This window comes from Polistes canadensis, unplaced genomic scaffold (assembly GCF_001313835.1).
Source record: "Polistes canadensis isolate GaletaPanama2010 unplaced genomic scaffold, ASM131383v1 scaffold_106, whole genome shotgun sequence".
NCBI lineage: Eukaryota > Metazoa > Arthropoda > Insecta > Hymenoptera > Vespidae > Polistes > Polistes canadensis.
In genome coordinates, this window is record NW_014569653.1 from 441271 (window position 1) to 457042 (window position 15772).

Consider the following 15772-nt stretch of genomic DNA (forward strand, 5'->3'; position numbering starts at 1 on the left):
CTGAAATTTTTATCTGCCAAAACTGTTGGAAAGATAATTTTATAAGTGTTACGTAATTAGATTTTATTTTTAAGAATAAAATCAAAAAATAATAATAATAAAGAGCACGATAATCAATTTTACTTTATTAAGTTAAAAACTTACTGTTCGGGTCGTGTATCCATCTTTTCTTATCTCCAACCTTCATTATGCGGGTATCATCCTGAAAAAGATAGAGTACGAGATCAGTAAAAGCAGTAATGTACCAATTCTTCTTTATCTATCTTTATTTTATTCTTTCTTTTTCTTTCCTTCCTTTCTCTCTTTTTTCTTATTTTTTTGTTTTTTTTTTCCTTTTTCCTTTATTTTTAAATTACGATGGTATTACGTCTCCGTATATATAAAAATATAAAAAGCATGTACGACGAGAATCAGTTAATATATATATACAGACACGTACAGTAATAATAATAGTAATAGTAGTAGTAGTAGTAGTAGTAGTAGTAGCAGTAGTAGTATAACAAGAGTAACAGCAGTAGCAACCTGGGTTTTATACTAGGTTAGAAAGATTATCCGGGTATTCGTTCAAAAAATTAACTATACCGAGGTAGATATAAAGTTTAACAAGCCTTGGTTAGATGACGTTCGTTAAATTACATAGGGCCGTTCTCGTAAGAGAAGCCAGACCCTGTTAAGGAAAAAAAGAAAAGAAAAGGAAAAAAAAAACAAAAAAAAAAGAAGAAGAAAAATTGCTAATATTTCTTGGTTTTCTTTGGTAAAAGAATGTAAAAAAAGAAAAAAAAAAGAAAAAAAAAACAACAGACGAAAAAAAAAGAACCCGGAAAATTTATTTCCATCAATTAATCTCAAATATAATGTAATGCAATTTTTCTTTACGTATTTTATCACGTTTTTATCTACCGTACGTACCGGTGTTAAATTACAAAGTAGGCAAGTTAAATTTATTTATTTTTTTACAATATATATACATATATATTGTAATAATTACATCTTTATAGTGTAGATTTATTGAATAAATTGCATAAAAAATTATAATCTTAAATTTGATTAATTAGGTGCATTATTAACTTTATATACGTGCGCAACATTCTCGGAAGTATATATAAACAACATTTAATAAAAGTAATATGATAGATGAAAATGTTTTCATTTCAACGGTGGATTTTGAAGAAATGTCGTTTTTTTTCTGAATAATTCGCGTCAATATTTTTGTATACTTATAGTAAGCGGATTTTAATGATTTTTATATTAAATTAAAGTACACTCCTTTTTCTACACGTAGAATACTTTGTAGAGTTATGAAAATCAAATGTAAAGTGCAGAAAATGTCTGTGAATGCAATGCTGTAAATTGTGCATCTTTGCAATTTCTTTGAAAAATTCGGATAAATATTTTGTCTACGCGCAGAATACTTCTTTGAGTTATAAATCAATCTGAAAAGGTTAAAAAAAAAAATGGTAAAGAAAATTTGACGGGTCAGGTATTCATTGTTCACAGTTGCCGGGGGATGGTTTAACTCCTACTCCAATTTTACCTATGTACGAAGAAAATAAGTTGCAAAATTTGTCTTGCATGAATGTATTTCTATTCGAATAAATTCGATCGTGTAAAATAAATGATTTCAACGTTAAATTCGAAATTCGTGTCGATCTAAACAAGTAATAAAAGTATAATAAATTATTAGGCAATTTAAATGAAATTGTATAAAATTGATAACGATCAAACCAACAAATATATTTCGTTGACAAACGTATTTGTCGAATGATAAAAGTATATAAAGCAGTAATTTAAAGAAAAAAAAAAAAAAAAACATGCTTGTAGTAAAAAAGGGAGAACAAGATTGAAATCACATAGAAATGGGTTTTTATCAGAAAATGACTATCTATAATAAAAATAGTCGTGGGATAGGATCGATAGGAAATCCGTTTAGGAAACAAATCAAGGAATCTTTTCGTAGTAAAGAAAAAGAAAAAGAGAGAGAGAGAGAGAGAGAGAGATGTAGAACGTGACAAACGATCGCATGTCTCTATCGTTGAAAATTCCTACTGGGAAGTTTAAATTGGAGCAACGACGTTTTAACAACGAGAACGTTCGTTGAAGTTCAGGCCGAGGTCATCTCGAAGGATAAGAAAGAATAAGAGAGAGAGAGAGAGAGAGAGTACGGTAAAGAAGAAGAGGAGAAAAAAATTAGGTGAAAAATAAGAACGGATTAATAGATACGTTCATATATATATATATATGTGTGTGCTTGGTCTAAGATAAAAGAAGAAAAAAAAATGAGTTATCATAGATCGAACGAGAAAATTGAAGAATGAAGGAGAGAGAGAGAGAGAGTAGAACAAAGGCGAAGTAACCTCGCGTGATAGTTCACGTAGCAGTTTGCAGCAATTCGTGGATAACACATCTAAAATACCCATGGGAAACAACTTGAAATGTAGGTCAGTGACCAGAGTTAAAGCAGATCGAAATGAGAGATCTCTCTTTCTCTTATGTGAGTATGCTTTTTTTTTAAACTAATTAAATAACTAAGTTTCTTTCTGGGAAAAAAAAATAAGAAAGAAATAATAAAGAAAAAGTTTCGTGGAAAAAAAATAAAGTTATTTAAAAACTGATACGACGAATGTGTGAGATTTTAAGATAAAAATTGTCGTTGGAAATAATTTTCTTTTTTTTGTTTAAATAACAAAAAGAAAGTAGTTACAAACGAATAAAAATAATAATTAAAATTGCAGGAGAGTATTCGAGAGAAGAATAATCCCGGCGACTCTCTCTTGCTTATTACAAATTTATCTTTTAAGTAATTACCTTATATCTCCCATTTCTTTTTTTTTTTTTTCTTTACTTTTTAACGAAACATTTGCCAGAGATAAAGAATACGCCTTGATGTTAACGATGAATAATGCATTAGGTTTCCACTTTTAAATCATAATTCTAATTAACATGACAAGTTTCGGGGGAGTGAACCCAAAAATAAAAAAAAAAGCAAAACACACATCCCATTTTAAAAAAAAATAATTTAATATTCCGATCGATATATTCATAATATCGAACGCGATAAAGTTTCAGGGCCAAGTTTATGCATATCTAAAAATAATTCATTGCACATATCCTTTCGGTAAATTCACCTTTTGACCGATTCATTCGATTAATTCGCATTGCACCAAAACTAAAAACAAACTAACCACGAAATTTCTTACAAGTAGAACGGAAAGGATAATAGGAAAAAAAAATATATATGTGTGTGTATATATATATATATATGGGAAGACCACAAATTAAGGACAACGAATGCATGCATTTTTTTTCCCCTCCATCTGTCTTGAACAATTTCCTTTTGTTATTTTTTTATTTATACGTATACGTCGTGTAACTCTTTTTATCTTGAACAATTTCCTTTTGTTATTTTTTTTATTTACCACATGCATATCATAACTCTTTCTCTTATTTTTTCTTTCTTTCTTTCTCTTTCTCTTTTTATTCTTTTTTTTTTTTTTTTTTTTTAACAAATATATGCATATGCATAAACACACGTATATATATATTTATTTTGTCTTTTTTTAAAACACACATTTTTAACTTTCCCCGTCTATATATATATATCTCTCTCTTTTTCGCTTTTTCAAATATATATATATATGTAGATGTGTGCATACACATATTCTCAACGCAACCCCCAACACGAGCTTCCTACAAAGCTGCATTTTTTATCGCGTCGAACGAAATGTGCATCGTTGCAAGAAAAATTGCACGATGCAACGACGTGGATAGGAGCACCGGAGTTGGGGGAGTGGAGGGGGAGGGGGGGAAAGAGTTAAAAGAAAAAAAGAAAGAAGAGAGAGAGAGAGAGAGTCCTGTGCCGGGTGTCATCGATCGACGCCGTTACAAAGCGTAAACCTGGCTTCTCTTCGTGTTCCAGAAAAAAAGAGGATAAAACAAAACAAAAAATATATAAAAGACAAAAAGAAGGGAGAAGCAGGATAAAAAAAGAAAGAAAGGAAAAAAAAAACTTCAAATGAAAATTTAACGCGTCGAAAAATTCGAGAAAAACGATTTTATCTCTCTCTCTCTCTCTCTCTCTCTCTCTCTCTCTCTCTCTGTCTCTGTCTCTCTCTCTCTTTTTTTCGGTTATCGGTTTTTTGAATCCTCTTTCCGTACAAGTTCGAAATTCTTTGAAATCTCGTTTAACAATTAAGCATTTACGCGTTAAGGATTGTTTTTAATCATAAGAAATATTAATAAACCTTTGTGAGATAAAATAATTAATATGTTAACGTTAAATATAATATGTATGTGTAAATTATTCGCTTATTGCAACCTGGGCACAAACCCTTTTCTTTTTTTTTGAAATTTTCGAAATTGCTTTTCGTAATGATATAGCCTACTTTCGAGATTAAAATAAAAAAAAGAAAAAGAAAAAGAAAGAAAAAGAAAAGAAGAAGAAGAAGTAAGTAAGTGTAAAAGAAGAAAAAAAGAGAGAGAGAGAGAGATATGTATATATATATTTTTTTTTTGGCTTCCATCCTTTCTTCTTCTTTTTTTTCTTTTTTATATTTCCTTTTCTTTTTTTTTCTTTTTTTTTTTTGAACCAATGATTTTTATTCCTATCCACGTTCCTCTCGTCGAGTGCTCTATATAAATACGTGTAGTACGTGAGTACGTGCCGATGTACCCCCCATTTCCATTAACGAATATAGATTGTACAAACGATTGAATCGATGAAAAGAAAAAGAAAATTAAATTCAAATTTATCTTTCAATGAAATTTGTCTTCTAATAGCAGAACGATTATTTTTCTTTTTCTTTTTCTTGTATTTCTACATTTACTTTTACTTCTTCTTTAAAATACATTAACACGTTTAATTCATTAATACTAATTGTGTGTTGTTTTATTTATTATTATTTAACGTTTGAGAAATTAGAAAAAATTAATATTTTCCACTAATTTATAATATAAAAAAGAAAAGGGTCTTTATGATTGAAAGGCATCGAAGCAAGCAAATTTCGTGAGCAACTTGAAAGACCTTGGCTAGATTTCAATGCAGTTTCGTGGCCCTTGAGAGTCGTTGCAGGTGAATAAAAAGAAGGAGGAGGAGGAGGTTAGGACCTGCAACCGATTAACCTAAATCCTTCTTCGTCCTTTTACAATTCATGCGAACTAGTCCTATATCTACCTGCCTACTTACTTACTTACTTACTTACTTGTTTCCTTCATTGCTTGTTTGTTAAGTGAGTGAGTGAGTGAGTGAGTGACTTAGAACAGTTGATGTTTTTGTAAAATGAGATTCGTATAAAATGATTTATCGATTCTACGCGTGTGATAAACGTGCTTCTTTATTCTATATTCTAAATATCTTTTTATCTTATATCCACGTATTTTTTCTCCATTATAATTCTATACGTTATTCATTTTCATACATGGTTCATCCTCAAGAGACAAATAACCTGAACGCTATACTTTACTTTTCAAGTAATAATAGTTCCAAGTTTTTCTCAATGGTAAAATAAATGTTCACTTTTTGTAATAAAATAATTATTATCATCCATTAATTTGTTCTCTTCCCTTCCAATAAAAAAAATCAAACATGCGTATACAAAATTGAATGAATGCACGCATAACAAACAGGTATTATACGTGTATGAATAAAATAAAAAGTTAGAAAAAAAAGGCCACAAAGAAAAGAAAAAACAAACAAACAATATACCGCAAAGAGAAGTGTAATATTCCAAGAAAATATTATATATATATCTATATATTATTTTGTATTTTTTATTTTATCTCGTAGCGATCCCACATAATATAATTCTTCGGGGGGAACAAAATATCTGATCAATATTCTCTTTCCTGGAAACGAATATCGGTTGGGAACAAGTGCAAATATTTGCTTTACCGTCAATCCGACATTTCGTAGCTGGGGTGATGGGTGGGTGGCAGGGGGGGCGGTTGCAGAAGGCAGAGGGCAAGAGAGAAGGGGGTTTATGCGCTATGAAATACAAGCTTTGATATTTCCAATTATAAATCGCCGCATTGGCATCGTTAATCCTAAATCGTACGTAGGATATCTCGAGGTAACGAGCAATTAACGTACGGATATGTGAACGGATAGGAAAACGTACTTTCGTTCGTTCATTTTACGTATATGTATATATATATACGTATGTATATCTTTCAGAAAATAATATCATCGTTGATTTTTAATAACGAAAGATCTACGTCGATGTTAAACAAAAAAAAAAGAGAAATTTATTACAATTTTTAATTTTCATTACAATTATTTTCCCCCATGGGGGATGGGGACTTCCGCCCCCCTCCATGTTCTTGTCTTTACCTAACTTCTATTAAATTTCATCTCTTTTTCTTGAAAATTAAAAAAAATTATCAAATTGTTATACATATATAATATTACGTATATATGTATTTTTTATATGTATGAATAATTAAATAATTAACATAGAGATAGATTACTTTTTCTATTTATTTAACATCGTGGATTAATCATCCGATTCAAAATGAATAATCAAAGATAGGAAACACCCTTCCCTACTTTAACATTCTTGTTTCTGAAAATATTTTATTTATTGATAATCAACAATTTTCTAATAATTTTTTTCAAATATATATGTAAAGGAAATGTATTCCTTTGATGTGTTTTGTCGCACTTCAAGCAGCTCTCGTTAGAGGAATTGATTGATAACATGGGAAGACAGAAATAAGTGGCGACGGATAAACAAAGTAAAGCTTAGAGTATAAAATAAAGCACACATATGAAAAGGAGTAAAGAATATTCATTATAAGTATAAATAATAAGTAAACTGTTTAGAGTAAATGGTAATAATAAACTTTAATTGTCGTTTTTTTTGGTTTTCAGAAAAAAAAATTTTAGTTTATTGATTATCCTCACTTAATAATAAGAGTTATAGTCTTATATATATATAATAACAATAATGATGGATAATATATAAAACGAGTTAGAAAGGTTTATTCGAAAATAGAATAATCGAAGATGAATGATCCCTTTTATCGAATAAAGTTTGGAGAATCATCACGTATAGGTATCTATCTATCTATCTAGATAGTAATAGTAGTAGTAATAGGGTAACCCCACGAAACTAACCGAATAGAACTCGAGGTCATCGTCGTGGACCGAATTGGCTTGGAATGTCGCAGTACGCTATAAAATGCATTACCTCCGGGACTTAGGTTACCGTACGCGACATCCTACAGAAGAGAAACGAACACAACCGGATGGATATTCCCTACCTTGGAATCCGATCTTCCTTTCCCTTCGACCTCGGTAGAAAAGGGTCATCGAACGTAAATCAGATTATCGACACCCATATTTCTCTCCTACTACTATACCTTTTCCCTTCCGATTTAACGTTACACATAGAAACTCTCCTCATAGGGAAAGAAGAAGAAGAAGAAGAAGGGATAAAAGGTAGAATAGGTTGATATAGGTGGTAGGTGTAGGGTTTAGGTTATAGGGTTGGATGGTATCTATGAAAACACATCCCCTTTCACATTTATTCGACGCTATCGAATTAATTTCTACGAAGGATCATCATCTTTTTGAGATATATATATATATGTTGTTAACCGAGTTTATTTTCAAACTGGCCTAAATTCGTTATATTTTCCACTCGAGATAACTGTCAAAGGGTTTGAGTTTTAAAAGGTTTTCTTTTTTTCTTTTTTTTTTTTTTAACAAATATTGGTAATTGAGAAACACGATAGTATATGTATAATTTATCAACATGATTGGCGTAAGAAATATATTGCTTGGAAAGGATAGTCACAATTATTTTTGTAATAATATATACAAATAATTTTTGTAATATAAATACAATAAATATTTTATAAATATATATATATATAAAATACATAGAGAAGAAAATTTGAAAGTTTTGTGAAAGAAAACGATCGGTCAAAATATATATCCTCGGTTGGTTTATTTCTTAAACGTAAGAACGAAAATTTCAGATGGAAAGAAAAACAATAGGTAATGAGTGAAAGAACAAAAAAAATAAAAAAAATAAAAAGGGTACGGGGCACGTTGCAAGAAGAAAAGATATGAGAAAGATCGTTTTCTGATAACACCGATAAAAGTCGTTCCAACATTGAAATTACCTTACAGTCGAAACTTACGCGATCATCCATCACAACCCCTAACTGCAACCACCACCACCACCACCACCACCACCACCACCATCACTCCCCCTCCCACCGAAGGCATTTTCTCATGGGACGATTTTTTTGTTAACCACACACTGCTGTACCATTTCTTTCTTTCTTTCTTCCTTACTATCTGTCTTTCTATTCTTTTCCTACTATTTTTTTTTTCTATCTTAAGGTTAGCCCGGTTAAATAAATCGTGGTAATTTAACTCCACCATGAGGAGATAACTCTTCGGATTTTACGATAGTTATCGAATCGATCTTCTTTTTTTTTCTTTTTTTTCTTTTTAGACATTTGCACCTTCGTGCAAGGTATTTTATATGTATAAATTAATCATTGAAACATCAAAAATATCGTTGATAACTAATGCATCCTTTTTTTCTTTCTCGTTCAACTCATATATACATACATATGTTAATTATATTTATTTTAATTAAATTATTCATCCATCGTGTATTATAATTACCCGAGTGATGAGAATACGAGAAAAATTCTAATCTATATTATATTTCACAATAACAACGACAACGATAAGAACCGAAGACAAATAATTATAAACTGATACCGAACAAAATAAAAAATAAACAAAACCATTTAAATATAAAATAACCATCCATTAATTTACCTTATAGAAAATCATTGAAATTACTCATACGCGTTAATCCAGTGAAAATTTGAGTTACGTGAGTAATTATCACCAGACAAATATATACAAAATATATACACGATATACTAACCACGCGTAAACACACCCTCTCACACACTCACACACACACTTATACATATATATATATATATACAAAAGATCCAGAGAAATGGTCAGAGAGAAGCGTTCGCGCATATCGGATCGTGAATTCCGCACGGGTAAGCATTTACGCATACGTGACGTAATAACGCGTAGCTCGTAAAACATATTCCGCGTTCCTTACACACGGACAAGCACATCCGATGCATTCAACATTATGTATTATATAAACACATACACATACACACACATACGAACAATACATAGATATATAGTGCAACAGCAGCAACAGGAACAACAACACTAACGTCAACACCAGAATGCATGCAATAACGTAGACACTATTTCTATCTCTTTTTTTCTCACACAACCACGCGCGCACGCAATGTCTTTTACTCACCTATTGTCCTAGCAAACCTCTATTACACACTAACGTTCAACCCCTTTACTATCTTTTCTTTCTTTCTTTCTTTCTCTTTCTAATACTTTAACTTTAGTCAGAGAAAGGACAAGAACGAATAAAATTTCGAGTATGGTTTTTACCACGTAGAGTTACATACGGGTATTGTGTTAATAAAAGTACAAATATAAAAAGAAAAAACAGTATGCTTGTTATTTTTCTAATTTCTATATATATCTATCTATCTATCTCTATATCTATTTCTTATTTTATCTTACTTTGTTTTTCTTTTTATTTGTTTGTTTCTTTATTTCTTTTTTTATTTCAAACAAAAATATTCTCTCGTACTTTTCTTATGATTAATTATATACAAGATTAATATTCGCTTTTAAGGAGATCATTAAAAATTAAATTCAAATGATAAAAATATATCTCGAACAATTTGAAATATGGAATAAATCCTATTATAGATTTCCATCTATTAGAAAAAGATTTATTCTAACTTTGCATTACGAGTGAATATGAATTATTTCAAATTGACTATGTGTGAGGAATGGGGTGTAACGATGGGGAGGGGAGGAGGGGACAGGTACGAAAATACTTTTGTGACTCACGAATCAATATAAGGTATTATTATATTAAACTAACATTTTGATTTATTATCTTTCTGTACTTCTCTTACCTATCTAATAAACCTCTCTATTTTGAAACTATCTCCATCTGTCTAACGTAATATAGAACGAAATCTATGTACACCATGGGGGGAGAGGGTGGTTATTTACCTTCACGCTCGAAGAAATTTTAGATCGGTGATTTCTATTACAGGACAACAACGTTTACATACAAGAACTTAATTTGTCTCATTCGAAATATTCTACGTTTCTGTATAGTTAACTCTTTTCGATCGTAAAACACAACTATAAGAGTATGTGTTATAAGTTTACGTCGTTTAAACAAAAATGTCAATTTAGTTAACATACGTAAACATTAATATGTTCGTAATAATAATAATAATAATAGTAAAACGTTCTATATAGCATCGATTGCAATAATAAAAATATCAAATGTTAACGAGAATTTTACATACATATAAATACATTTGTAGAATATATACGAGAGATACGATAGATATATAAAAAAAAAAAGGATAGAAAAAAATATAATAAAAAAAAAAAAAAAAGAAGGAGTGTCCTGTAATTGGTTGCTACAAACGAGCATGATTGCTGTTGCATCGGAGTTGAAAACTCGGTCAAGTACACGAGTATTCGTATCATTTTCAAACATATTTTTCCCATTAGTATTTTACGAACAAATATATGTACGTATGTATAATCAACATTTTGAAAAATTACAATATTAATTTTTTGTCAATATATAAAATCATTAGTTTACTTGCCTTTATCACCAATTACAGAACACCATGTATATATATGTTTGCTTTCAGTGAAATGTTTAATGATTAATCAATGGATAGGGAAAATATGGTTAACATTTAATCTGATAATAACACACAAAGTATACCTACTACGTTGTTATAAATACACATAACCTACTTTTAAAATAACAATAATGTTATGTACGCTCGCCTTCATTCGTATAATAAAACAGTCATTTAGTAGTTACCAAAGCATTTCAAATTGCCGATTAACTCGAATTAGTTCACAGATTGCTCAAACATGTATGTGTGTGTATATATATATATATATATATATATATATATATATATATATATACATTTTTTTCCCTTCAATTTCTTCTATTTTTGTTTCTCATACATTTATTATTTTATGCACATTTACACACCTTTCTATATTTATACCTTTCGATGTAGAAAATGTAACACACACACACACACACACACACACACACATTGTTACATTTATCAAATTATTCCTTTTTTAATATAGAAATGAAATAGTTATTTTTAATAAACAAATGACAAAATAAAATATTCATCAACACTTCTTTCCTACAAATTTGTTAAATTAATTAATACGTCAAAACGTATAGACTTCGATTTAATTTTTGCTCCTTTGTTTATCTCATATATTTATGCACATATCCCATGATGTATACATACTTTATTAGCGCATACACTTTTATTCTACACCTTTTTCTCTCACCGAGTTTTCCCGTAATAAATAGAACACACTGAATTATCTGCATAATGTCTAGAGAACGCCAGAGAATACACATAAGATATCGATTTTTTCCTCGAACAAGCTTTCAATCGGATTTTCTTCACATCTTCGAGAGGGTTTGAATTTCTTATTTCTTTCTATTTTTATTCGTTATAAAAAAGATAAAATTAAACGTGAACGAAAGAAGAAGAAGAAGGAACGATTATGATGAATGAAAGAAAATAACGATCTATTGAAATTATTTCTGTAGTCATTAATACATTACGTATTTTAATAATCATATATTGAAATTATTTTATTAATAATATTCCTATAAAATAATATTTTGTGTATGTGTAGATGTGAATGTGGAAGTATTTGATATATCTAAAAAAAAAAAAAAAATAAAATAAAACGATGCATCTTACGATCGGTATTGTATCATTCAAAACAAAAAAAAGCAAAAGAAGAATGTTTGATAAATTTAAATGAATAACGGAATGAAATATTGTTCGTTAAAAAGAAATATAAAAAAAAAGAACTCGTAGGTATCTTTTACGTGTGAATAAATAACACGCCGTTGAATAATTTATGGTATTGAAATACATTTTAAATATTTCATACGTAAATAATAATAATAATAATAAAAAAAGTTGCATTTTCATAGATTGGAAAATTCCTACATTAATTATTATTGACCTATGATCCAATGGTATTTATAATATCGGTGAACGTAAATCCTCAAGAATAACATCCATACAACCTTACACATGTATAAAAATAACCACCCACCCACCTACACACACACACACACCACACATAGACAGAGGATACCTTGCATTTCCCCCACTCTTTTTCTGTCTAGACATTCCGCATCGTTCAGAATCGATCGCATTTCGTTTTACTAGCTATAGAAAATAGAAACAAAACGAACCAATCCTTTATTGACTTTTCTCAATTAAGCTGACCACTCGTTTTACTAATTAAATGAACTTTTTAGAAACTATGCATGCAAAAGAGAGATAGAACATCCTCTGTCAATCTATTTCTTCTATCCTTTTTTTTTGTTTTTTTTATTCGTTACCATCACATCTTCTTTTTCTTTCTTGCAATTTTGTACAAAAGTGGTGGTGGTGGTGGTGTTTGCTAGAACCCGGACAAGTGATACGAAAGTTAAAAAATAAAAACGTGTTTTAAATCGCACACACATTTCTCTCTTAGATTTATTCTATTATATTAAAAATAAAATTCTATAAATATATCGATAAAGAAAATGATATAAAATCATATTTGTGTTATCCTTGAGAAACCGTAATAATTTCAAAATAAAGAAAAACCAATTGCAATACTTTTTAAAAAGAGTATACTATACGAAAATATTCTACCTTGTCGATCGAGAATAGCAAGAAAACGAAATAAAGAAATAAAGAAATAAAGAAAGGAAGAAAGGAAGAAAGAAACGAATAACTCGAATTCGAAAGGACAAATCCAACAGCAAAGTAGAACGTTTCTAAATGAATAAGAAACGAGAAAAAGAGAAAGAAGGAAAGAAATAAAGAAAGGAAGTGAGAGAAAGAGAGAGAGAGAGAGAGAGAACAAAGACGAAGTAAAAACTTAAATGCGAATCATCGGTCGGCGTAAATTTGAACTGCCCGAAGCAATTTCGAGGAGGACAAAGAAGGAATTCACATTTTATTGAATCAAAAGCTCGTTTCGTTTGAATTACGAAAGAACAGGAACACGGCATGCCTTTGTCTCCTTGCGGATAGAATAGGGATTAAAACAAGGGGAAAAAGGGAATGAACAAAAAAAAAATAATATAATACAAAGAGAAAAAACACGCACACACACACACAAAAACCACGCATACATTAAAAAACAAAAAATGAAAAGAAAAGAAAAAAAACTATTCTTGGTTCATATATATGCGCGTATATATGTACGATGATCTAGCTTGTACTACTAAAACGTCTGACCACATTTCGATGAGTCTGACTTTTACTACTTATAGTCTGACCACATTTCGATGAGTCTGACTTTTACTACTACTATATGTCTGACCATATTTGGATATCTGATTTTTGAACTACTTAAAACCGTACACAATATGTAAATAATAATCTGTCTATAATTATGACAATTAATTTAGTAAATGAAATAAATATTGAAAAAGAGATCGTAAGAAAAATATTATCTTTGATATATTTTTTATAAATTTCGATTGAAAATGTACGACGTCTATCTTAAACACACTTGTCGTCGTCGTCGTCTAGTTTATTGCATAACAGATTTAATTGAAATACAATCATTATTAAATATTGACACGCTTTTATGTTAAAGAACATAAACGATATCCATATAATTGATAAAGGCAATATTAAACTTTTAACAATCTTACCTTAGTCATTAATTTTCACAAATCGTTTATCGCATTTGTAATGAATTTTCTTCTTGTCAATATATCGAAATAAAAACGTTGAAAGGTTTAACGAGTTTTCTAAGAGATTTAATTGTCAAACGTTTCTCGTATATTAAAACTTCGATTTAACTGAAGGATTATATAAGAAAGCGCTGATCTTAATGCTATTTTTATAACTATCGCAATAATGTTTGACCTAATTTATTATTGTTATTATTATTATTATTATTATTATTGTAAGAACCGTTATAGTATTTCAATCGAATTATCTCAACGTTGAAAGAGAAAAAGAAAAAAAGTATTCTCGAGAGCTTATTTGCAACACTTTGAATAATCCTAAAAGATGAAAACAAAAAAAAAAAAAAAGAAAAACAAAAATAAATAAATTCAATCTCGATAATATATTTCCTTTTCAATCCGCAATTAAAGAAATGAGATAACAACAAATATTTTCAAAATTATTTCTCTCATTATCATATTAATAATAACTATAGAAAAAATAAACACACACACGCACAAAATAATATTCGCAAAAATTTAATCGAACGGTGAATAATTATTTGAAAAAAAAAAAAAGGAAAAACAATTTCGAGTTAGATAAAATGAAATGAAAAGAAAAGAAAAGAAAAGAAAAGGAAAGATAATTGATCTGAAGATAATGGGTTGTTGATCGGAGGCCGACATCGTTTAACCAAAATTCTCGAAAATTCTCCAATTTCCTAAATGAAAAGAGAAAGAAAGAGAGAGAGAGAGAGAGAGAGAGAGAGAGAGAATATACCTCTTTATAAGTCGGCACTATACGTTTAAGATAAAAGCAAACAACGCCCACATATAAACGCCTACACCTGCAAACATACACGTATATATATATACAGTTAGGTGAGAATGTGTTAGAATGGACGATGATGACTATGATAATGATGATGTCAGGAACGAGAATATCCGCTTGGAGACTCACTTAATGGAGATCGTCAACGAGGACAAACATGTTCGTTCGTATTGAAACATAGTACTACTGGCTTTCAAGGGACCTTGACTATTTAATATAAATGAATTCGTTCTCCTATCAAATTTCCAAGTTGCTGTCAGCAACGCCTTTCCTAAACAACCTCTCGTGCAATCCAAATTCACAAGCAAACGCAAGCATATACAAATACAGACACAGAGACACATGAACGTATCCCAACCAATGAACATTTTCATAGTATTTAATATTCGATTTATTTTATTTTCTCGTAAATTCAGGAAATTAAATGAGATGTTTAAAAAGAGAAGAAGAGGAAGAAGGAAAAATATTGGAAAAAGGAAAATATGAAAGAAATTATTTTTTGTTGTTGCATATAGAAGGATCGATAAGGAACATTTTGTTAAACGATCTTTCTCGTTCAATCTTTTCCATTTCTTGTCAAGTTAAAAGAGTGAGATATAAATTAAAAAAAAAAATATATATAAAATATAAAAATATATAAAAAACAATGCAAGAGTAAGCAAAAAAAAGCTTCTTCCTTTTTTCTTTCTTTCTTTCTTTCTTTTTATATCGAAAAGCTATAACACGATGGACGTTGCGAAACACAATAAACCTTTCGAAGAGCTTTCGAAGAGCTTTGACCTTCTCTCTCTGACAATCAACGGAGGCAACTTTCTCTATGATCGACGGTTGATTCGTTCGACCAAGGCAATCAGTTCAAAGGCAATACCTATTATCATCATCGCCTTTGTCATCTTCAAGAGAGAGAGAGAGAGAGAGAGAGAGAGAGAGAGAGAGAGAGAAAGATTATTATAAAATGTCAAAGAAGAACGATGCCCGTTAACGAGATTCGATAGTATGCACGAAAAACGTGCACATATTTTTATTATTTTTTCTACTACTTCTTCTTTTTCTTCTTTCTCTTTTTTATATTTCACATTTATATATT

At 29.7% G+C, this 15772-nt stretch overlaps 1 protein-coding gene across 1 annotated transcript in view; it reads right to left on the minus strand.

The window, feature by feature from the left end:
* LOC106787569 (testican-2) overlaps window positions 1–15772 on the minus strand; it is a 116059-nt gene that overhangs the window by 48146 nt on the left and 52141 nt on the right. Inside the window, exon 2 of the mRNA XM_014750012.1 lies at window positions 145–202. Within this exon, the coding sequence (XP_014605498.1) occupies window positions 145–202 (58 nt within the window). The remainder of the gene's footprint in view (window positions 1–144; window positions 203–15772) is intronic.